General features: G+C 49.8%; 1 protein-coding gene across 1 annotated transcript in view; it reads left to right on the top strand.

Annotated features, from left to right (window-relative positions):
* The window catches only part of RNF213 (ring finger protein 213), a gene marked incomplete at its 5' end in the record, with an annotated part of 51,961 nt that overhangs the window by 4,017 nt on the left and 23,604 nt on the right, over nucleotides 1-24,340 (top strand). Inside the window, 24 exon segments of the mRNA XM_010178647.1 lie at nucleotides 38-178; nucleotides 745-926; nucleotides 1,586-1,729; nucleotides 1,983-2,176; nucleotides 2,974-3,254; nucleotides 4,614-4,891; nucleotides 5,891-6,079; nucleotides 6,562-6,774; nucleotides 7,672-7,837; nucleotides 8,336-8,467; nucleotides 9,085-9,183; nucleotides 9,979-10,101; nucleotides 10,495-10,672; nucleotides 10,817-10,990; nucleotides 11,258-11,416; nucleotides 12,312-12,940; nucleotides 13,239-13,404; nucleotides 13,981-14,198; nucleotides 14,708-14,848; nucleotides 15,048-15,209; nucleotides 15,644-16,784; nucleotides 18,553-18,746; nucleotides 19,056-19,199; nucleotides 20,337-23,930. Of these exon segments, the coding sequence (XP_010176949.1) occupies nucleotides 38-178; nucleotides 745-926; nucleotides 1,586-1,729; nucleotides 1,983-2,176; nucleotides 2,974-3,254; nucleotides 4,614-4,891; nucleotides 5,891-6,079; nucleotides 6,562-6,774; nucleotides 7,672-7,837; nucleotides 8,336-8,467; nucleotides 9,085-9,183; nucleotides 9,979-10,101; nucleotides 10,495-10,672; nucleotides 10,817-10,990; nucleotides 11,258-11,416; nucleotides 12,312-12,940; nucleotides 13,239-13,404; nucleotides 13,981-14,198; nucleotides 14,708-14,848; nucleotides 15,048-15,209; nucleotides 15,644-16,784; nucleotides 18,553-18,746; nucleotides 19,056-19,199; nucleotides 20,337-23,930 (9,042 nt within the window).

The following is a 24,340-nucleotide window of genomic DNA, read 5'->3' as shown; positions in this document are numbered from 1 at the left end:
GAGCGTGAGCGTTTCCCCTGGGTCGTCTCCTGGAAAGAGAGCGCTCGAGAGTAAATCTGCACCTCCTCGTGCTGAGCGTCCAAGTCAAGACACAAAGACTCCACCTGTGGGCAAGGGCTCGCAGGCTGGGAAGGAGAAAAAAGACCCCAGCCAGAAAGTGAGCGGTTTGGCTGCCAAGGTAAACGGGCGAGTGAGCGCTCTGGGTGCTGGGCAGAGCTTCCCTTTACAGCTGTGGTTCTTCTGCGCTGTCGGTAAAGCTGAAGAGCACGATGCTGGGGGTAGGGGGTGAAAGCAGGGACCACTAGAAAAGTGTTTCTTTGCGGTTTGGCTTTCCTGTGTCAGTTCTAGCACCGCTCTCACTGAGTGGCTGCTGTTACCCCCACGAGCTGTGACCTTGTCTCTTCTCCAGCTCTTGGTGCTTTGTAGATATCTGTGCTCCATTCACAGACAGGCCTGCGAAGCCTTAAGTTGCTGTTGGTTATCTTTCATTTTCGTTGTGTTCCACCCTCTGTGGACCTGTGGTTTATTGAGTTTGTAGATCGGATTCCTCTTGCAATCCACGCATTATTTTCCTTGACCAGCAGCCTCCCTCAGTGAGGGATTAGTATTTCCAGAAGTGTCAAGCTAGCCGGGATGCTGTGATTTCTGGATGCTCCCAGGCGTCTGAAGAGATGTTGGGTATTTCTGCAGATGTAATTCCAGACTCTCCTGTTTAATTGGGTGGTGGTTGTCTTCCTGTCGCAGAGTGGAGACACAAAGGAGAAAAAGGCGACCCCAAGTGAGAAAGTGAACCAAGTAACTGAGAAGACAAATCAGACCAAAGGACCTGAGGTTGCTGGAAAGGAGGATGCTTCAGCTGTAACAGACAGTCTGAAGGACAAAAAGCAACAGAGGAACCAGAAACCCAGGGATAAGGTCAAAGAAAGGTGAGAACACCCCTGCTGCTTCCCGCATTTACACTTACAGGATTTGGCCTGAAGAGGAGTCCAGACTGGGGCAGGGGATTGAAGTAGTAAGATCAGGTCTGCGTGTGTCTTGGATATGTAGAAATGGGATTGCCTTAAAACTGAGGTCAACTGCTGCTCGTGGAAAGGAAAGCCCACCTTTCATCGGGGAATTGCAGGTCGTGTAGTGGGTAATATGGTGGTACTTGAACCTTTTTGAATCTGATGAAGAAAAAAGAGATCGCCCTCTTCTTTCTTACTCGCTTCACACGCGTAACTCTTCAGATTAATGGTGTGAGGAGTTGTTTTGATTGGTGTAACTTTGTGTAATGAGTGTGAGCTGGAAGAGGGGTGAAGCGTAGCCATTTCGGGCGGCTCTGCTGGGTGAGGTGTTTCTGATGCTTGCCAATGCAGTGACCCAGATGTGCATGGCCAGAGCATCTTGTGCTGCCTTTAGGAATCTGTTTCCTTTTCGTGCTAGGCTTTATGCTGGGCCTGCATCAGTTTGAGAGAACTGTTGACAGGGCTTGCATCAGGGCTAGTGGCTGAAATCTTACTGTTTGTAATGATCTGTGCTGTTTAAAAGAAAAAGAGTCACTACTAGAATTCTTTCTGCTTTCCTTTAGTTCTGTGAGCCAAAGTGATGGTGTTACAGTGTATTTCCATGCAATATTGTCCAAAGACTTCAAACTGAACCCTGAGACCCATAAAGTGTTCATCAGGGCTGGAAACATTTCTCACTACGAAAGCTGGAAGGACAACATTTGTGAGCTGAGCTGCACCAAGTGAGTACCCTCTGGAGTCACACAGGAGTGTGTTGGCTCCGGAGAACAGCGCGCAGCGTGGTACTTCATGTAGTACGTAAGACTGTACGCCCAGAGGTGGCTGTTGCTGCAAAGGGTTTTCATAGTGGAGGTAACTACCCCAAAATGTTCATCGTGAAAGAATAATCACCACTGCTATTAAAAATGGAAGAATGTGTGGGAAAGGAAGTATACAGACCAGCTGACGTGTCCTTTGCTGGCTTGTGTTTCCCAGGCACCTAGAGGAGCATGGGTACCTCATCGAGGGCACTGTGACTCTTGCAAAGGACAACATGAACAAATACATTCCTTACAAGTACTGGGTTGTCTGCGAGCAAGGGAAGTATGAATTCATTTACCGGCAGCCAGTTACAAGTTCTTACGTGAATCGCTGCTTGTTGATTAAAAGCGACCTGCTCAGCAATGGAGGTGAGCTCTTCTTCTTGTAGTCCAGAACGCATTTTTATTGATTAAAGTAGTTAAAGGAGGTATTCATTACAAATATGTGTGCATGAGTGCTTAGAGAAGGTTCGTACCAGGGAGTGCCGGGAGAAAGAGGAGCTTCTGGGGCAGTAAGAATGCTGGTGGTATTTCTGGTACAAGGGGAGAGGCTGCACCCCTGGTACCGTGGTCTCCCAGGTACCTACCAAACGTAGGAGAGTTGTGATAGGGCAAAGGTTAGGTAATAACTCTTCTCACTTTTGTATGTCAAGAAATTAGGTGGAGGTGGGCTTTACAGTAGATCAATACCTTGTGTGGGATATTGTGGTAGTGGGCAACCAATCATAGCAAAAATTAAAAAGTAGACGTTTTATGCGTATTTGTATAATCTTGTGAAATTGCTTTGTTAAAAATGTATAAATGAGCTGTGAAAATGTGTGCATTTTGGAGCACAATTAGAGGAGCGACGCTCTGTGTTCCCCAGCGCTGCGAATAAAGAAGTGCCTCCTACCTGCCACTGCGTAGATCAGTTTCTCTTGTCGTGATTGCGACCCCGTCAACATTCTGCCTGGGTCTGCACACTGGGATGATGCACGGGTTTTTGGTGGGGTGAGCTCTAACTTCACCTGGGGCTGGCACTGGGATTAGACAGCCCTGCCTGAAGTTGGGAGCTTAATGAGGGGGTGGGGGTATTTCTGAGGACAGGAAGAGCGAAGGCATGCACAAACGTGGGTTTTTCTCAAATGATTGTTTTCCCACCTTCTCGTCTGTGTTGCTTGTTGCAGAGTGGCACCAGTACGATGACGTTGTGTGTGCAGAGCCTTCCGTAGTGAAACACTTGTGGCAGTGGCTTTCTCGCACTCAAAACAAGCAAGTGGTGGAAGGGAAGACGATAGCTGCAAGTATCATGTTAGAAAATATCTTCAGCATTCTTGGGACCTGGAGTCCTGACAACCTGAGAAACTTCCTCTGCCAGCTGCATCAGTTTTATGTTGTGACGGTGAACCCGTGCATACACGATGGCAAGGAAACGCCGTGGACAGAGTTAAACTTCGGCACAGAGCAGGTAACCTGTCTGCTTGTAACAGATACCAGAAAACATTACTAAATACAGATCTGTCATTTTGCTGTGGAACAGCTTGGGTTAATTTTGCTTTGCCAGTTGAGCCACAAGCTGTGATGGTCAAACTGAGCAGGATAGGCCTTGAAGTAGAATGATGGGGTGAGACCCTCCTAAGACAACAGCCACCAAGGAAAAAGGGCTGACCCCGTCCAACTCCCTAATTTACAGTGAGCGTGATGTTTATAGTGTGGAGTAATTCTGTTGGCCAGCTTGGGATCAGCTGCCCTGATTTTCGCTTCCCCCTGCTTCTGCACCCGGTTAACTTGAGACTGCTAAAGACCTTGACTGCATACCAGTGCTGTCTGAACACCAAAACAAAGCGTCTTATCACCTTTATTCCCATGAAATGGAGTGTTGAGGTCTTTGCAGAAGTGCAGCTTTCCTGCACAGAAAAGTGATTCTGTGGTTCTGTCACAGGGAAACCAGGACATGTGGTGACTTGTTACCTGAGTGGGTTTGTGTCTGGATATTCATTTCCTAATCCTGGCCCTTTAGTTTTGCCGCGCTCGTCTTTGGCTCCACGCCTGCCTTTTTTTCCCTGATCTGAGCTCCTCCTGCTCCAGGTCTGAGCAGTGAGGCAGACAGGGCTTCTGGAGTCCTAAATTTTTTACCTGGCGTAATTATGAAATGTGGCAGAAATGTCCTGTTTTGGGGCTTTGGAGCTGTGTGTGCAGCCTCTCTCCTGGTGCAGCGGGAGAGGCCACAAGGTGGCACACCCGCCCAGCTCACGGCACTGCTGGCTTTCAGAAGAGCGATTTTGGGATCACCAAGCACCCCGCAGTACTCTGGACCCCCGGGATGTGACTTCAGAGTAGCTTTTAGGGTATAAGGACAGAGATCTCTCTCCCTTTGACTCCCAACCAAGCCTGAGTCCCCTGGGAAGCTGGAGTCTGCTTGCCCAGTAAGGCTGTGGTGCACGGTGGTGACCTAAGGCAGCGTTGGGTGTTCAGCTGCTCAGCTCTCTGGTTCCCTTCCCTTCCCCATCTGCCTTGGGCCCTTGACTCTCCCCAGAAATGCTGGGTGTGGGGAGGTGCAGCAGCAGCTGGGAGCTGGGGGCATGGAGAGGGACACCAAAGCATTGCAGGCACGGGGGCACCAAACCACCACAAGTACTGGGACACCACAGCTGATGTGCCAGTGATGGTCAGTACCGTGTGTGCTTCCATCCTGGTACCACGGTGGGGTGTACAGGGCTATTGAGTGTTCGTGCTGTAATCTGCAGAAGAAAGTGGCTTCAGAAACCAAAGACTTGTTGGGGAACTAATGCTGTGCTTGGTGTGTTTCCTCCCTTCTTCATCCTAGGTGAATGATTTGCTGCTAAAGTATATGGGGAAAATAGCTCATCCTTTCCTTGCACCAGAAGGTGCAAAAGCCTCGCAGAAGGACGCAGTAATAAAAAGTAAACTAGCTCTGGGGCTCGTCATTCTCTCAGTAGTTGTAAAGCTCGAGCTGCCTGCATCTGAGAGCAACCTGGCTGACCTGTGTAGCCTCTTGTGCTTGGAAGAGGTGTCACAACAAGCTGTGCTGGATGAAATCCATCAAATCAAAAAGGCTTTTACAGCAGTTGCTAGGTATGTATCGTACTGGAGCACTTTCAGGGTCGCTAACTGCGCTGCTCCTGCTGCAAGCGTAGCGCCCTGTGCTAAAGCAATAAGGGACTCGGCTCTCTAGTGTCAGAGAATCGGGAAAAAATGAGATTTAAAGGGATCTTTGGAGGTCTGTGTTCCAACCTCCCGCTCAAAGCAGAGCTGAGACTGCAGTCCAGCTCTGAAGAGCTCCAGGGATGAAAACTGCACGACCTCCGGGGCCCTCCTGCAGTCACGTATCTCTCTTGATGTGAGCTTTTGTCCAAACAGGCTTCCCCTTATTGCAACTTGTCACTGTTGCCAGGGTAGTAGATTGAGTTAAAACTATTGGTTTTAATTTATAGATAAAAAATCTTATTTGTTACCCTGTTCTGTCAGGCAGTTTCTGCCTTCTTGCCTGCTTGCTATTCGTACAAACACCAGCGATCAGGATCACCCCGTGTTTACGTATTTAAATTGAAATGCTTTATTTGGATTCTTCCTGTCTCTTGTGCTGTGCATCATTACACGTGTGTGGTGGTGATTTTTCCTCAGCGTGCCTGCTTATCTAACTGCTCCTCTGGCACTTGAATTTCTGGTTCTTCGCTTGCACAACTGCAGCTGTTAAGTTTTCTCTTGGAGGCCTTTGTATAGGGCCTCAGCCCAACCAAGGAGCTGAGAGTTGGCCCTCGGATGCCTGGCTCTGCATCTGTGCCACCCAGTCCCTGGCTGAGCTGAGGGGCTCACGTGGAAACTGTAGATCAAGTGTTGGCACTTCTTAGTGCTGAGTTGGTTTGTGCAGGGTCAGGTGAGATTGCAGCTTTGAGCCTTAAACTTTTACCCTGTATGCTCATCAATGAAGAGAAGACTGAGCTAAAATAAACATCACCAGTTATTTGAAGGTGTGTAGCAAGTGTGAGATGTAGCATCCCCCCCGCCCCCCAGGACATTCTTGACTCCTGTAAAAAGCTATTTTTAAAATATGTATGTTTGCTGTGGTATTTTTTTTTCCAGCTTGAGGGTTTACCTCACAGACCTGTGCCAGAGATGCATTGCTGCCCGAGTGAACCGGTGGGTGTGGATCCTCCCCCTCCTGCATTTCTTCGCTCCCCCCTTGCAGCACGACCACTTGCCGATGGAAGAAGATACCTGGGCAGGGCTGGAAGGGCTTCCCTATGCAGAAACAAGGCAGCAGCAAGATGGGTGAGTTTTCCAGAACTGCTGGTTACATCCAGTGCCTTGACGTTGTAGTTGGTGGTGGTCAGCTTTACCTCTTTTTTCCCCAAATTCATCTTGTTTTTAAAAAATTAAGCAGCATAGCATGTTGATGGTGGATATTTGGGATGCATGAACACAGCCTGTGTTGGTTGCTGAGCAAAGCTGTGCAGTACGTTGCCTTTCAGACAGAAACAAGCCTTCATTCTGCAAGGTGGTGATGCCTGGCGTGAGCTAAAGCAGCTCGTGATGTGTTGTGCAGAATCTGAGCAAGACCTGGAGTTCATTTTCCTTGAGTGCTTCCGCTCAGTGGTTTGACACCGCTTCTGTGGTTACGGGGTCTCGGTCTTCTACCGATCTTCAGCTGTAGATGAAAAAAGCAGAGGAATGAGGAGTTCTCTGTGGGCTGAACAAGCTTTTAGCCTTTTGTGCCTTGAAAACCTGAGGGTTTTGGTTTGTCTTCCATCCAGGGGCACCCTACTGCAAGTAATGAAAGAAAAGAAATACCTCATGGAGCTTGACAAGACTCTGGTCAAGTCCTGGATCTGCGTGCTGCCCCTGCAGAGCCTGCCTGAATTTATAAAAGACTTCTCCGGTGATCTGTTAGCTGCTCTTCAAGGTGTTTGCTACAGATTGGAGCCCACTGACCTTTTTAGGTTTGTCCTGGCAGCTTTGCCCGGCTGGTAGCGTGGCAGAGCACGAAGAGCTTAACATTTACCTGCATGCAAAACCAGTTGCTCTGAAGTAGGAGACTCCAAAGAGGAGATGGGAGGGTGGATCTGTAGCAAAAGATGCTGTTGGCACTGATGAGAGAAGGGTCTGCTTATCTGGGTTTCCTCTTAGTCACTGATGGCAAATATTTGAATCCTGAGATCCTCAAATGGGTGCCCGGAGCTACCCTGTGCCCCTTTTCACAGCTCTTCTGGGTATGGCAAGGTGCTGCTGCCTTTGAGAGATTTTCCTGCTTGCTGTGAAAACACTTGTATTTGTAGGATAGCAGGAACTGGACATTGCAACTACTCACATTAAATTTTAAACCCCTAAGTGTTAAACCCCATAAGAAGTGCAGGTTTTGTTTGGACAAATAGCCACCTATATGTTGACTCTGACATCCAGTAAAAGAACAGTGTAATTTTATAGCATGCTTATAAAAGCATTGGAGAAGCCATGGAGATGAATACTGAGTTCCTTCTTTCACAGCATCCTCTCAACTAATAACCAACCAGTCTGCAAAATTCCTCCCACAGATGAATATTTCTGTCTTTCCCTTCTAGGTAGTAGAGAGTCTCCTAGAGGCACTGCTGCGTGCCTCGGGTGAGAAACAGTCCAGGTAAGTGAAGCGCGCTTCTGTGCGAGCATCATCTTTCTTTACACCACGGGGTGGGGTTGTGCTCGAATGTGTGCATTGAGGGCTGTGCAGGTAGCAGAATCCTGTATTTCTATCCCTCTGTCAGACAGCCGCGCTTTTACAAATCCCTTCTTGTCACACTATATGAAATTTTGGGGTGGGTTGGGGTTTTTTTAATTTAACTTTCCTCCGAGCAGAAAAGAAACCCCTCCTCTTTCTGCCTGGCCTCCAGGGCTCTGGAAGCTCGCTCGTGGCAGTCCTGCCTGAGCTGCTGCCTCAAGCTGCACAAGAAGGCCTGCAAATATGTGAAGCATTTCATGATTCCTGCCACTTCTGCCATGATGATTTCTCAGGTGGCCAAGCTTCAGCCTGCAGCAGTGAGTACCAAGGAACCGTTCGTGGGTTGATAGGAGAGCGATATCTGGAAGTATTAAAAAATTGGTACAGCAGACTGGTTTGAGGTCGTATCCATTCTCAATCTGGAGACCTTAATACTCTGAATTAACCAAGACTGTGGTACTTTGAAAAACCTGTGAAATCACTTAATGGCTTTTATTCTTGTTATTAACAATAAAGTAAGTGCTTAGGTTGGCTGTCACGGGTTTTGGTTTTTGTCTGTTTTGGGTTTTTTCCCCTTAGACATATGTTGTCTTTACTTCCTGGAATAAGTGTTCTTAAGCACAAACTATTTGTAAGCACTGCATTTTCCCTGCCTTCCTTTATTCACGTAGTGGTGGGTCTCTGTTGCTGGGCATGTTTGTGCTTTGGATGCATTTAAGCTGTCTCATTTAGAAATATTGATTTAAATCACTTGTACGTTGCTCTCCTGCTTGAACTGCTCTTACTTCTTTTAACTTTTCTCCCGTGCGTGGCAGGTTCCAAGAGATGCTGTGAAGGAAGTGCCAGTGGTAGAAGTATTCAATGAAGCTCTGAGAGACACTCGAACCTGGTTCAGAAATGCTTTAAATGAGAAGTTATTGAAAGAATACCTGGAGCATGTCACGTTCTCCTTTCATTGGGAGCTTTTGGTTTGTCATTAAATTAATTATAGTGAACAACAGAATTAGTAATATTAATAGAAAGGTGTTCTACTGAAGTTTAACCATATCTTTAGTCTACTGGCTCTTTGCTGGGAACTGTGGCTGGGGAAGGAATGAGATGGGGACGGGCAGCACTGACTATGAGAAGCTGCATCGTTTTAAACACCATTGGGCTGAAAAGCCCAGGGCTGCAATTGGTGCTGCTCAGCTCCCTTATGGCTCCTTTTTCTCAGCTGTTGCAAGAGGCATTGCTGGGATGAGGAGCTGCCCCTGGCTGGTGCTCAGCTGGAGCTGTTGTGCTCGCCTTGTGTGTCCGCTGTCCTTCAGGTCTTCAGTGGGCAAAGCACAGAGCAAGTCCTTAACTCTGACTCTGCTCCCTGCCCTCCCTGGGACAGCTCCCAGCATCAAGGGGGGAGTGGTTCAGCCAAATGTCTCCTTTAACAATCGAGATGTTTTGGCACTCTTTGGGCTTAAAAGCTGCCTTTTTGCAGCTCTGGGAGTGCTCTTTTTCTTCTGGATGGCTCGGCATAGTTCTTCTAATTTCCTTATTTGAATGTTAAATCTCAGCACTTGGTGTTTTGGGTTTGTTTGCTTCTCACCTGCAGGCCTGGAATGTGTTTGTGACAATGAGCTTTCCAAATGAGCAGTTCACGGAGAGGTGGAAGAAGACTTTACTTGCAGATCTGGAGAGAAGAATTCGGGAGGTAGGAGGGACCACAGGCAGTCACTGCGTACCAGAGGGGCAGGTTGAGAGCAGACAGAGGGTCTTCTGCTGTGCTCCAGCTTCTTCTGTAGTTTGAACGGGCATGTGAACAAGCAGCTTTGGTCATAAAAATTGCCACTGCTGTTAAAAAACATCATCTGGGGCTCAAAGATCAGACGTGAAACTGTACCATGCTGTGTTCTTGGCACCAGAGACTCCAGTAGCCTGCTAGCCTGGCTCCTCTTCTAGCGGTGTCCAACATCCTTATGCTTTAAAGACATTGCACGTTCTGAGCAGTTACCACCCCTGTAGTGTTAAGAGACAACGAGTGTAAAGTAAGCACCCAGGCACTTACAGAAGCAAAGTCGGCGCTTGTCTCGTCACTCGTGCAGAAAGTGTGTGGTCCAGGCTCCCAGATGCACACGCTGTGCGGGTCCCTTCTAAACTGGACTTAATCTCTCATCTCCTTTCTGCATCAGTTGCAAAATTCTCTAAGCTATTGATTTTCATGATATAATCAGGAAATGAATATATCCTGGTGGAAGCTTGGCTTGGAGAGATGAGCATTAAGTTATCACAAGTTTTAGACTGAAACAATCTGAAAGATTTCCCCAAGCATTTACTTGTGTTTCATCTCTTCCAGGCCCTGAAAAATGAGCTGGGGCTTGGCTGCACTAGGAAACTTAATTTCTTCACTGTAGTTCCTGTTATTGTCTTAATAGCAGTACTCTGTGCTTTCAGAAGAAATGCTTTGGCAACTTTTAAGTTGATATGAAATCTCCCTTTTGCTCTGTAGGAGCCTCCATTTAACCAGATCTTGGTCTACTGCTGTCAGCACTACCAGTTTTCACAGCTGGACTCTTCCATCGAGTGGTGTTTCAGTAATTGTGCCATAGAGGCTGTAGCTGTTGCTTGCCAGGTATTGTATTTTCCCTCAAGGTAGGAAAAGGAAAAGTCAATTTTCTTGTTACATAGAAATGCTGTTGTATAGTGCAGGGATGCGCGTTGTGGTGGAAGGAGAGCGGCGCATTCTCATTGCTTGAGTTGCTGTGGATTGCTTAAGGTTGTCGAACCGACAGCAAGAGGTCGTGACCAGAAATCAAGAAATGAGGATCCACTGATAGAGGGTCCATGAAAAACACTTGTAATGCTTTTGCCAGCGTGGCTTCTGGTGTCAGTCACGTCATACGGCTGTTTTGGGATGTGCCTCAGCAGTGGGGATGTGACTTCTTGACATCAGTGCCTGAACCTGAGGCTGTGTAACCCAAAACATTGATGCCTTCCTCCTGTCGGTCTTGTGTGCCTTGTGCAGACTCAGAGCAATCTCCTTGAGAAGTTATCTTCCTGCAACCTGGGCCGGTTCAGCCAGCTCGTGTCCGCTATTATTGTGAAGTCGTGGCCCATCAAGAGCGGGCAGTCTGAGAATTTTGACGAGATTTTGCACCATGTGCTTACGTGGCCTGACATCCAACGGATCTTCAGCTTTAATGGTACGTCCGGCACTTGTGTTTATGGGGCTCTATAAAGAGCTGTTCTCTGCCTCGCCTTCTGCCTTCTGCTGACTGGTTATTGATCCTGCCTAGCTTTTGGGAGGCAGGGCCTCTCTCGGTTTGACATGCTGTGTTTCTGAACAGGAACAAACGCCAAGCTCCTGGAAGAACTTACAGATGAAGCAAAGAATATCATGGCCACAGCAGACTCTGTGTTTACGAGTGTCACCCATGACATCCAGAAAGGGTCTATCCGAGTGAAACATCTGGAAGCGATTTTCCAGCATGAGAAACAGTTCCTCTGTATCTGGGAGATAAGTAAGAGCACCATTCAAAGTGGCCTTGTTGGCATCATTGCAGTGGTCGATGGCTTGCTCTGTTAAGCTGATTGGGTGATTAGTAACGCTAATTAGGTGCTTCAGCAGTTAGCAGTGCTGCCCTAGCCTTTGTCCTTTATGTGGAGCTCCCGGCTCTGGTTTGTGTTTCACTGTGTTGTTTTTGTGACTCTGCAAATCCAAACCTGAGTTCTGGGTGCAGGGGATGGGGAAGTATCGGCCTTGTGACTACAGACGAGTTTTCTTTCAGAGCACCAGCAGATGTTATGTGAAGACAGAGAAGTATTCCAGAGACAACTGGAAGAGTTGCTGCAGAGGAGGCAAGAAGAAGTAGCGCTTCTCAGAGAAGAGAAAAAAGCAATAGGCACCTTTCTGAACATGTGTAGGAAGGTGCAGGCAGCTGTGAAAGGTAGAGTTCTGGGGAGCGGTTTGCAAGTGGCAACTCCAGAAAACATCATTTTCTTGGGAAATGACGAGGCTTTGTAAACAGGCTTTATTTGAACTGATTCCAAGAACACTGGAAAATAAGCTCACTCTCTAAGACTCCTCTTTGAGTTTTAGAAAGCAGGAATTCTTTATTACGCACAGGGAGTCCCCAGGATCATTCCTTGGGAGGACTCCGATTTCCCATTACAAAGTGATTGTTTATATGCTCCCTATCATACATATTCATGAGATATCTGAGAACTCATTAATATGAAGCAGGGTTTCCTCCAAAAATCATTAGCATACAACCCCTCCTATCTGGGCCTGTGCCCTGCGACCCTCTGGTGGTCTTTGGAGGGTCGTGGGGATGAAGGCTCATGGTCTTCATCGCTGTAAACTTTTCACCTTTCTCCCAGAAGCAGATGTATTTTGTCACTCATTGTGCTAATTGGGCATTATCAGCACTATTTCTCTAAACATCTTTGGCTACACAAACACAGGATACCGATGTTTCATCCCCGGACATTCCTAGATAGGGTCAGTAGGACAGACAAAGAGGTTTCTGTTCGATTGGGGGATACCATTGATCTTCACAGAATGTGCTCGGGCCTTCTGCTTATCTGTGGGATTGCTGAGTCTGCAACTGAGTTTCACAAAGGTCCTAACAAGCAACGACTTTAACCTCTTCTCAGAAACCACAGCAAGGGGTGGGGGAAGTAAACCTAGAGCATTTAGGGGATCAAATGAGTGCTTGTGCACCAGATGACATTTGTAGGAGTCCACATGCCCAATAGCATTTGTGACTTAGTGAATTAGGTGAAGTAAGCTGGGTGCAGGTTGGACATCCGATCCATCTCTGACCTATCTCTGCTTTAAAGTGAATGTAGGTGCAGTGGAATCCCAACACTTGGAAGATCTTAGCTCGAAAAGACTAAATACAGTTGTGAACATGACGAAGAGACCGACAGAGACCTACTACAGCTTGAGCCCGGAGCTGAAAGAATCTGCCCAGAAAATGCACTCTTTCAAGGACAGCCTGATCTTCCAGCAGTTCTGGGAGGAAGCAGCGCAGAAGGCAGGAGAGGAGTACGAAAATTCAGAAGAGGAATATGAATTTTCAGGAGAGGAGGTTGGAAGTTCAGAAGAGGAGGACAACTTTGTTCCTGCGTTGGAACTTGATGAAGTTTTCAGCAGTATAATCTCCCCTTGTTTTAAGAGATATGAAAGGCTGTACGGTGATCTCAGATCTGGAAGTCTCACGCTTTCCACAGTTGATAAAATTTTCCAGCAGTTCAGAAATCAACCTGAAGATATCAAAACTGAACTAGATACCATATGTCAGCTTAGGCCTGGAGAAGACAGGGGCTGGGTTGATCAGCGATTTCGGCAGATCCAGCAATACCACGAGATGCATTTATCTTTTGATGCTGCGAAGATCATTGCCAACGTCAAAGAGAGTTTAAACCTCTCTGGTGACTTCAGTATCCTGGAAAACTTGTTGGACATAGTGAGTATCCACCCCTTCAGCTCTGTACTGTGGGGGGGTTGGCTAGAAAGCTTGGGTAAGCTGGAACCTTCCTGCAAGTCTGTCCCAGTCAGGGAATGGCTCTGGACAGTCTCAAAATGCTTATTTGAGATAAATTAAGTGTTCAAACCAAGTGCTTTTGCATAGTCTTAAAACAGAGAAGATGGTATTCCTCTGTCTGGGCTGTGGCTTTGCAGAGAGCTTTCCTTTTCCTGCTGCAGAACAGGGTTGTATTTCCCATTTCCAGACTGAATGTTTGTTTGCACCACTTGCTTTGTAGACAGAAAAGCTTGAATCATACAAGACACAAAAGCTGGACTCCATCAGCCCTGAGCTTATGCATGCCAAGAAACTGCTGCAGGGGATCACTGTGAACCGTCGCGAGTGTCTGAGGGAGCTGGCCCAGCAGAAGGAGTTTGTCTGCTGGGTCAGAGAAGCACTGAAAGGTGTGTGCTGCTCACCCAGAAAGTAGGCAGATAGTACTAGGAGGGGTGCCAGCTTGTGTGGGGGCAGGAGGAATGGCATATCCCTGGCCCATCTGCTTTTTCCTTTCGCATCTTCTGGTACTGACAGCTGCAGCCATCTCGGAGGGGTTTTGGTGAGGAACATGCTATGAAGCAGTCTCTCTAAGCACGCTCGTGCCACTGAAGTCTTGTGCAGCACGCAGTAGCTACCCTGCCCCATGGCTGGGCTGGGGCTGAAGGGTCGTGGGAGCTGCTGCTGTTCAGAGTCTCATCACTCGTGTGCCTGCCGGCTCAGCTGTGTTAGGTGCCCAGAGACACACACCTCTGCACTGCTTCCATCCTGGCTGTGACGCTGCTGCTCGTGGCAATGCGGAGAAAAGCCAGGGCCAGGGATGTCGGTAGTGCGGATGAACCCCCAGTGAAGGATGGGTGGAGGGAAGCTGCACAGGAGGTGCTGTTCAGAGGTGTTCTTTCTGCGTTTTCTGTGAAAGGCGGTGGTGTGGGATTGCATTAAAGCTGCCTCATTTGTTGTTCATTCGTCTGTTTATCTCATTTAAGATATAAATGAGCTGAAGGTCTTCGTAGACTTGGCGTCCATCTCTGCTGGGGAGAATGACATGGATGTGGACCGTGTGGCGTGTTTCCATGACACCGTGCATGGCTACTCTTCCCTGCTCTATGAGCTTAGGCAGGAGTCGGGGTTTGAGGACTTCATGAACTGCTTGAAGAAGCTGTGGCGAGCCCTGGACAGTGATGAAAATCTTCCCAAGAAACTGGTGAGTTCTGCTGGAGCAGGTCCTGTCTGCACCCTCCTGCATTTCTGCCTTCCAAGAGCGGCTGTGAGATCGACTGCACAAGGACAGCACAACAGCTCTTGTTATTGGAAGAAAAATACCTTGTTTCTGTGGCACAAAACCTCATTACAGCAACTGTAAGTGGCATAGCATGGATTTCTCCAGAGCACTGCAGAGGCTGTGAAGTGTGATGTGGTGCAGCAAGTGTTTGAATGATGGTGCAAAAGAGGGAAGGCAGGTGGCTGGGAGCTCTGTCTTATTCTTTGCGCAGGGTTTTTCTATAGCAAGAGGTGCTGAAGCACTGTGGGCTCTGTTTGTTCAGCCTCCCATGGTGTTGGTAAAGATCAGGCTGTGGCCAGTAGCCATTCCTCCCTTCCTCAGCCTGAAACTCTTATGCCAAGCCGAGCTGTTTGTCCTGAGCACAGCCTTAATCCTGCAAGAAGTGCCAAGTCAGAGCGATTAGGGCAGCGCCGTTTCTTCTCTTCCCACAGTGTGCTTCAGCTCACGACTTAGAGTGGTTGAAAACAGTGAAAGAGAGCCATGGCTCTGTGGAGCTGTCCTCGCTGTCCCTGGCAGCTGCCATCAACAGCAGAGGAATCTACGTTATCAGAGCACCAGCTGACGGTCAGAAGGTGAGGCTGCTGGCCTTTCCCTCCCCTCCTGCAGACAACGCTGCTGGCACAGTCACAGATGTGCTGTGGCTTTTCTCCCACTCTGCACAGATCCTTTTTGGGGGCTGCTGCCTCCTAAGTGCCCCCCTTGCTGGGCACAGCACTGCCTCGGGAGTAGAGCCTCGGTGCACAGCAGTGCTAATGCCTTACTCCCTGGCAGGTCTCTTTGGACAACGTCCTGCGCTTCTCCTTGCCGGGGGGCTCTGGCGACAATGAGGCCTTGTGGAAATACTCTCTGGCAGAGCTCCGGGAGCTGCAGAACAAACTGATGCTCATGTCGGCAAAGGGAGAGCAAGGCTTGGAGGTGGAGAAGTTCTCGGAGGTCAGATTTCAAGCCCACTGGGTTAATGGGGGTGGGTTTTGCCTTGCATATCAGCTTTTAGGACTGTGGTTTGCAGCCGAGTTGCTGGGGATGGGTGGTAGCAGGCAGACGGGTGTTCCTGCCTCTTCGGCTCCCTGTTGAGGTGGAGCTAAGCTGGAGACTGGACAGGGCACTGGTACCGCGTCCGCTGGCTGCACGGAGGATGTTCCTGGCCAAGAGGGTTGCTGTGCTTTTGTAGAAGCTGGGGATTCCACACTGGCTTCCTGGGGATAGTGGTGTTAAAAAGCCACTGTCTTTTGTCACTGTTCAAGGCCTGACACCTGGCTTGGGACCAAAGCCTTCAGTCTCAATGGAAGCATTTCCCGTGGTTTCGTGAGTGGGACTTGTCTTGATAAATCAGCTTAGTTTCTTTTCTCTCCTTTATCCTCACACAGATCTTTTCCAATGTCCAAAGACTTGCACAGGCCTTTATAGACCTTTATTCAGCTGGGAACATGCTCTTCCGCTCCTGGCTCGCCCACGTGTATTGTTCACCCAAAAGAAAATCCCGTGTTCTTATCGACTTCTCTTTGGGACCCATCCCAGTGCTAGAAGAACAAGGAGATATGGCAGCTGTGCTCCCAGGCCTTTGCAAGACGATGGAGAATTTCCTGGAGAGCTGGAAAAGCTTCATGTATGAGAAACGATTCCAGCATTTCTACCTGAACTACTACACTGCTGAGCAGCTGGTCTATCTGTGCACACAGCTGGGGCAGGGGACGCCCAGCCAGGACGCCCTGATGATGCTTTCGTTCCTAAAACGTAACTGCACCGAGCAGGATGTCCTTAGGTCCTCCCAGATTGAGGTGCCTCCCAGCTCAAAGAAGGCTATTTCTAACTTCCAAGTGATGCTGCCGTGGGAGAAGGACCTGCCCGCGCTGCTGGAGTACATCTGGGAGTGCTACATGAGCAGCATGGGCTTCTTCCTCCCCAGCTGCCTGGATATCGATACGCTTGGGGGGCGGCTGAAGGCCCTGGCCAGCTGGGAGACGGAGCGCGTCACACGAGACTTCCCACAGGATCTTCTGTGCGTGGGTCAGCCCAACCTCATCACGTGCCCCCGCGCGGAGGTGCTCACGGCTGCTCTGGCCATTTACATGAACAGCCCCAGCCAGCCCCTGCCCACCTTTGACGAAGTTCTCCTGTGCACTCCTCAGACCACTGCCGAGCAAGTGGGGCTCTTCCTCAGGAGATGCCTCATCCCCTGCAGCGGAGGAGCGAAGATTTACACCATGCTGTACGCGGATGAGCTGAGTTACGACGTCAGCTGCAGAGCGGAGGAGCTGTTCCAGCACCTGCAGCACTACAACAGCGCCTATCGCCTCGTCCTTCTGTGCAACTGCGAGAGGGAGCACAGCTACCTCCCTTCAATCTTCAGCCAGTACAAAGTGCACATGATACCCCAGCGGCCACTCGCCGAGATCCAGCAGTACCTGCAGCACCACTACAGAGTCGCTCAGCCCTCCAGCTCAGCCGCTGCTGTGTTCAAGGACAGTATGTGCGTTGGGATCGTGTCCTCCAAAAGAGCTGGCGTGGGTAAGGACGGACATGCAAAGTGGGGTCTGCTGAGGGTTGAAAACCAGAGTGGGGTTCACCTTGTCAGCTCTTCTGCCCAAGTCACAGAATCACAAAAGGTCAGGAGTTGGAAAGCTCCCCCAGTGCAAGCCCTGCCAGAGCAGGATCACCAGAGCAGTCACACAGGAACACGGCCAGGGCTTTGGGTGTCTGCACACAAGGAGACTCCACAACCTCTCTGGGCAGCCTGGGCCATGCTCTGTTGTAAGCATCTAGTCAAAAAATGATGCAGACTGTAGTCAGTGGAGTGAGGTGAGAGCTGTAAGGACAGCTCATCTTGTCCTGAGACACACATCTCTAGAGATGACTTACATCATGAACATAAACTACATAGCCAGTGCTGGGTGAGATGAATCTGACTTCCTGAGGTTAAAATCTGCCTGCAGGAAAACATGTGTGAGATGGGCCAAGGGTGTTAAAACCTGCCTGTTCTTGCATAGGAAATGATTGTTGGCTGTCTCTCAATGCAAAAAGCTGGAGGGCATTAAGTAAAACGACGTGGCGGGCTGAAAGCAAACAGAAGAAGGTGGTTATTCAAACAGCGCTCAGTTAAACTGTGAGACCCAAAGCTTTACACAGGCTTAGGAAGTGATTAGGTGTAGTCATGAGAGAAGCATCCATCAAGGGCTATTAAACATAAAGATGTGATCTGGAGTTCCTGAGCTGCAAACCACTGAAAATAATACTGGGGAAGAGTTGCTGTGTTCTTCCCCTGATGTTTAACTGTGGGCCCCTGTGGTCCCGTGGGTGCTCTGGCTGTCCAGCCGTGTGTGTTTCTGGTGTAAACCACGAGGCTGAAGTACTCGCAGTGCGTGCATACAGGAGCCACAGCAGACCTTGATGTTCCTTCCACCACCCGTTCTTGGGCTGTGGCAGTGCCACCCCGATGGAAAAGGTCAGGCTCGAAAGGAAAAGTGCGCTACGTTATTGTTAGTGAGAAAATCCAAACCAGGTTTGGTAACCAATTGCATCCTTGGTCAAACTTCAGAAATCCAGGGCAGCTCTCGGGTGTTACCTGTGAATGGCTGTTGCCTTAGCTTCAGTCTGGAAAGCCATGTACGCCCTCCTTCTTTGTCACATTACAAACCTTTCCCACTGCTGAGGTTGGGTGTGGAGACATCCATAACTGGGAAGTATCCGTGGAATGGACCTACCACAGCCAGCTCCTGCACCACATAGGCATAAGGAGCGTGATGGGCTGTGGAGCTGCCTTTCCACTCCCTGTGTTCACTGGGGAGCAGCAGAGGCAGACTACAGCCACCGTGAACTGCAAACCCAAGTCATCGGCATTGCTCCAGTGCTGGCAAAATCAGTTTCTGCAGCATAAGATAGGGAACCTGAGGGTGCTTTTATCTGTGACAACAACAATTTCCACCCCTGAGCCCATGTGTTGACTCCGGAAACAACCACATAACAGGGTAGATTCAAGTCCTAATAAGAAGTAAAGCCTTCCTCAGGCAGTTGAAGCAAAACGAGCTGTGTGGAGAATGACAGCCTTTGATTCCAGGCTGCTCTGGCCAGATTTGGGCTTTCTTCTTCTGCAGTGCCTTCTAGGAAGGCCTCTGGCCAGATTTGGGCTTTCTTCTTCTGCAATGCCTTTTAGGAAGGTTCAGAGATGTCAGGGGGTAGGGAACCTAAGCATTTGACTTCCTTCTTTCCATTATGACCTTAATATGATGTATTTGATATAGATGGCACTAATTCTTTTGGTGGTTTTTTAATACAACAGGGAAATCTCTGTATGTGAAGAGGCTACATGAGAGACTGCAAGAAGAGCAGCGTGACTGTACAGATCTTCTGAAAACCATCAGACTAATTGAGCCAGAAGTGGATGAAGACAAAGTGCTCAAGTCTCTTCTGCCTTACCTGAAGAGACAACACCAGACAAAGCCCATGATATTCCACTTTGATGTCACCTCTTCGGTGAGTGCATCCACAGCTGCCTTGTGCCGGAAGTTCTGCACGAATCCTTGCCGAAGTTGTTTCTCTAAAGCTCCTGCTTCATAAACACCTCTTTACCATTGAGGTGGTTGAAGTCTGGAACAGGTTACTCAGTCTCCAGCTTTGGAGATATTTAAAACCTGACTGGACACGGTCTCGGGCAACCAGCCCAACCTTGGGGGGCTGGACAAGGTGCTCTCCAGAGCCCCTTTCCACCCTCAACTCCTCTATTCTGTGAACTTATGATGAGTAAACGAAGAGGAAATGCATTTGTGTCTTTTCTTGTGATAGGTACGAAGTGGAATTCCAGAGTTTCTCTTCAAGCTGCTGGTTCTGCAGTATCTGACAGATAATAATGGAAATATGTGGCTACGACAGAAGTGCCATTTGTACATCATTGAAATCCTCGAGGTACCACCAGTGCCAAAGACAGCAGCGAGACACGTATGTACACAGCAATACTTCATTTCTTTGAATTCCTCAGTCACTTCGCACCTATGTCTGTATGTGGCTGCACAGGAGTTGTAGAGACTGTAAACTCCCTGTTTGTGTTGGGGTGTACTGTGCATCTCCATCACAAAGTGATATCAAAACTAGGCAGTAAATAGTCCCTGTTGGGGTTTTCATGGGTTGGTAGTTTCTGAAGGCCTGTTAGTGCAAACAGAAAACCGCAACGTCTGATCTTCCTCATGTTTCTTCGCATGTTTGAAAATACTGTAATGTTTCTATGCAGCTCTGAGAACAGAGTGTGATGGGGATCAATAACAACAGTGTCCTAGGTTTAGTTTTCTTTTTCTTTAAGTACTGAGAAGGGGCTGGAGGTAACGAAGGACCAATGTTACGGGAAGGAGACTGCAGGAGGAAGTAGCACTGATTGTTGTGGTGCCCTTTAGGTGGGGAAAGTGATGGACAGAATCACAGAATGTGAGGAGTTGGAAGGGCCCTGGAAAGCTCCCCCAGTGCAACCCCTGCCAGAGCAGGATCACCAGAGCAGTCACACAGGAACACGGCCAGGGCTTTGGGTGTCTGCAGACAAGGAGACTCCACAACCTCTCTGGGCAGCCTGGGCCATGCTCCATAACCCTCACACTCACAAAGTTTGGCCTCATCTTCAGCTTGAACCTCCTGTGCTCCAGCTTGGGACCATTGCCCCTTGTCCTGGCATTGGCCATCCCAGAGCAGAGCCTGGCTCCTTCCTCCTGACACTGCCCTTTCCCAATGGATCCCCAGGAATGAGGGCACCCCTCAGTCTCCTCTGCTCCAAGCTCAAGAGCCCCAGCTCCCTCAGCTGCTCCTCAGCAGGAGATGCTCCACTAAGGGAGATGTTCACACCAGTACCAGAGTGGCCCTGCTGGACTCTTTCAAGCAGTTCCTGTCCTTCTTGACCTGAGGGGCCAGAACTGGACACTGACAGGGGAAGAAGTGTTGGCTAAAAGGGCTGTGTAGGCCAGCTGGTGTTATTCAGTTAGCTCTGGATATTTTAGGCAGGAGTGCTGTAAGAGCAGATGAAGTAAACTGAAGAAGATTAGGGCTACAGCTTCATGAAGATTTATTTCTTTTCCTTTACTCCAGGTGCCAGCAAGCCAGAAGTACAATTTCTTCGATGTGTTCCCCAAAGTAACGTGCAGATCTCCCAAGGAGGTACTAGAGATGGAGACGCTTGGGAGCCAGCTTGGGGACGTTTCAGACCCAGGAATGGACGAGGAGGAGTTTTGCAGCGAGGCTTTCCAGAGACCTTTCCAGTATCTGAGGAGGTTTGAGCAGGGGTACGACCTGGACGCGTTCTGTTACGCGGCGCACTCAGTGGAGGGGAGCCCGGCGGAGTGGCTGCAGCAGCTCCTCCTGCACTGCGGCGTCACGGATCCCTCCTGGGCAGAACTCCGAAACTTCGCCTGGTTTCTCAACGTGCAGCTGAGGGACTGTGAAGCTTCTGTCTTCTGCAACCCTGACTTTGTCCAGGACACCTTGCAAGGTTTCAAAAACTTTGTCGTTAGCTTCATGATTTTAATGGCAAGGGATTTTGCAACGCCCTCGCTGAACATTTCCGATCAGAGCTCGGGAAGGCAGTCTTACAGCCTGGAGAATGTTGCTGAAGAGGATCTGCTGCCTTTCCGCATTCGGAAGAAGTGGGAGTCCGAGCCCCATCCGTATTTGTTTTTCAACGAGGACCGCGTGTCCATGACGTTCATCGGTTTCTACTTTCAGCCCAGCGGCCATCACGGCGTTGATGCCATTAATCCTTTGAACGGGAAAATTATCAAGAAAAACGTGATGACTTTGCAGTTGTACAAGGGCTTGTTACTCCAAAGAGTTCCCTTCGACGTCCCGTTTGACCAGTTGCCTCGTCACGAGAAGCTGGAGAAGCTTTGCATGGTTTTGGGAATCCCCTGGGTGATAGACCCTGACGAGACATACGAGCTCACGATGGACAACGTGCTGAAAATCTTGGCTATCGAGATGCGGTTCAGATGCAACATCCCGGTTGTCATCATGGGAGAAACGGGCTGTGGCAAAACCAGACTCATCAAGTTTCTGTGCGAGCTACGCCGGAGCAACGCAGAGGTGGAGAACATGAAGCTCGTGAAAGTTCACGGAGGTACGACGGCCGAGATGATTTATGCCAGGATCAGAGAGGCAGAAGCCCTTGCCAAAGCCAATAAGGAGCAGCACGGCTTGGACACAGTGCTCTTTTTCGACGAAGCCAACACAACCGAGGCCGTAAGCAGCATCAAGGAGGTTCTGTGTGACCGCACGGTGCAGGGGAAGCCTCTGGCCCCGTGCTCTGGCTTGCAGATCATAGCGGCCTGCAACCCTTACCGTAAGCACACACCGAAGATGATTCAGCGCTTGGAGTTAGCCGGGCTGGGCTACCGCGTCAAAGCAGACGAGACGAAGGAGAAGCTTGGCTCAATTCCACTGAGACAGCTTGTGTACCGGGTCCACGCGCTCCCCCCCAGCATGGTCCCCTTAGTGTGGGATTTTGGGCAGCTGAACAACCTCACTGAAAAAATGTACATACAGCAGATCGTCCAGAGAGTTACCGAGCACGTCCCAATGAAGCAGGCTGAGGCGCAGGTCATTACAGAAGTGCTTTTTGCTTCCCAGCAGTACATGAGGAAGAGGGACAACGAGTGCAGCTTCGTCAGCCTGCGGGACGTGGAGCGCTGCATGGAAGTTTTCAAGTGGTTTTACAAGCGTAGCAAACTGCTGCTGAGAGAACTGGAGAAGTACCTTGCCGAGAAGAGGGCTCCAAAGAGCACAGCCGAGAGAAACAGCGTTATCTGGGCCTTAGTGCTGGCAGTCGGGGTCTGCTACCACGCGTCCCTGGAAAAGAAGGAGACGTACAGGAGCGCTATCAGCCAGGTCCTTCCAAAACCTTACGACACCCAGAAAAAGATCTTGGAAGAAATCTCCCTGATGCAGGACTTATTCCTGAGTTGTGTGCACCTCCGAGATACCATAGCGAGAAACCTGGCCCTGAAAGAAAACGTCTTTATGATGGTCATCTGCATCGAGTTGAAAATCCCTCTTTTTCTCGTTGGGAAGCCCGGGAGCTCCAAATCCCTTGCGAAAACCATCGTGGCCGATGCCATGCAGGGCCAAGCAGCCCATTCGGATTTGTTCAAGGACCTGAAGCAGATCCACCTGGTGTCCTTCCAGTGCAGCCCCCTCTCCACTCCAGAGGGAATCATTGGCACTTTCAAGCACTGTGCTCGGTTCCAGGAAGGGAAGAATTTGGAGGAGTACGTCTCGGTGGTGGTGCTGGATGAGATTGGGCTGGCAGAAGACTCTCCCAAAATGCCCTTGAAGACTTTGCATCCGCTTTTGGAAGACGGCTGCATAGACGATGTCCCTCTCCCTCACAAAAAGGTTGGCTTCATCGGGATTTCCAACTGGGCTTTGGATCCCGCTAAAATGAATCGAGGCATCTTCGTCTCGCGTGGCGACCCCAGCAAAGAGGAGCTCATAGAAAGCGCCAAGGGGATTTGCTGCTCGGCACGAGGGGCTTTGCAGAAGATCGAACAGTATTTTCGTCACTTTGCAGACGCGTATGAAAACATCTGCAAGGCCCAAGACCGGGAGTTCTTTGGCCTGCGTGACTACTACAGCCTCATAAAGATGTTTTTTGCCTTAGCTAAGGGCTCCAGAAGCGAGCCGACACCTCGAGACGTAGCCGAGGTTGTCCTTCGTAACTTTGGTGGCAAAGATGACATCAACGCCTTGGAAATATTCACCTCGCAGCTACCAGAAAAGGGAGAAATCGATGCTCACGACGTCAGTAGGATTGAGCTGGTACGGCGGAACATTTACAGCAGCGATCAGGATGGGGACTGCAGGTACCTGCTTGTGTTGACTGAGAACTACGCAGCGCTGCAGATCCTCCAGCAAGCTTTTTTTGCTGCCCGCCAACAGCCAGAGATTATCTTCGGCTCCAGTTTCCCTAAGGACCAAGAGTACACCCAGATATGCAAGAACATCAACCGGGTGAAGGTCTGCATGGAAACCGGCCAAATGGTGGTGCTCCTCAACTTGCAGAACCTCTACGAAAGCCTCTACGACGCCCTCAATCAATACTACGTGTACCTCGCCGGGCAGAAGTACGTCGACCTGGGGCTGGGCACCCACCGGGTGAAGTGCCGGGTGCACCCCAAGTTCCGCCTGATAGTCATCGAGGAGAAGGAGGTGGTGTATAAGCACTTCCCCATCCCCCTGATCAACCGGCTGGAGAAGCACTACCTGGACATCAGCACTGTCCTGGACAAGGGGCAGAGAGAAGTGGTGAAAGAGCTGAAGAAGTGGGTGGACGAGTTCACCGTGGCCAACGCGGAAGAGCACTTCATCAGCGAGCAGAAATACAGCCCCTCGGATGTGTTCGTGGGCTACCACGCCGATACCTGTGCCTCGGTGGTCCTGCAGACAACGGAGAGGCTGAAAGCGGCCTGTGCCCCTCCCGAGCTCCTGTCCTGCGTGAAGAGGGAAGCCCAGCTGGCCCTGCTGAGCTGTGCCACCCCCGACTCCGTCATCCGCCTCTGCAGCTCCGTGGGGTTGTTCATGGCAGCTCCGCTGGCCGACGTGTACTTCAAGCAGCAGCAGCACACGTCTTTCGCAGACTTCCTCCGAGCTCACGTCCGCGCCGGCTCCGGGTACCAAACGGTCTTTACAGAGGTGAGTACCTTGCAGTGGCCGTTTAAAACCCTCCCGGCCTGCACTGAGGGGTTTGGTTTATGCTGCTGGGGTTGCGTTTTGGCTACACTGAAGTAAATTTGATAACAGCCGTGCCCAGGCGTGCAGAGGTGGGGGTTTCCACAGGAGTGCTGTTGCAGCCTGGAGAAGCCAGTACCTCTGCTATGTGTGGAGCAGTATCTGATGCTCCCTGGCAAGCAGGTTTTTAAGTGAGTTTGGGCACTTGATATGTGTCTCTGCTTTAGAAGTAGCTCTGTCTCCATGAACTCGGGCAGCTTAACAGGCTCCTGGCTGCAGAAAACATTGTCAGGAGCCTTTGGACCCTCATTTCTTTGTGCTCGCCTCTGGTCTTAAAGGTGTGAAAGATTTGAACCCAGCTGAGCCTCAAACAG

This window comes from Mesitornis unicolor, unplaced genomic scaffold, assembly GCF_000695765.1.
Source record: "Mesitornis unicolor isolate BGI_N332 unplaced genomic scaffold, ASM69576v1 scaffold12472, whole genome shotgun sequence".
NCBI lineage: Eukaryota > Metazoa > Chordata > Aves > Mesitornithiformes > Mesitornithidae > Mesitornis > Mesitornis unicolor.
This window is presented reverse-complemented; position numbering and strand designations above follow the sequence as displayed.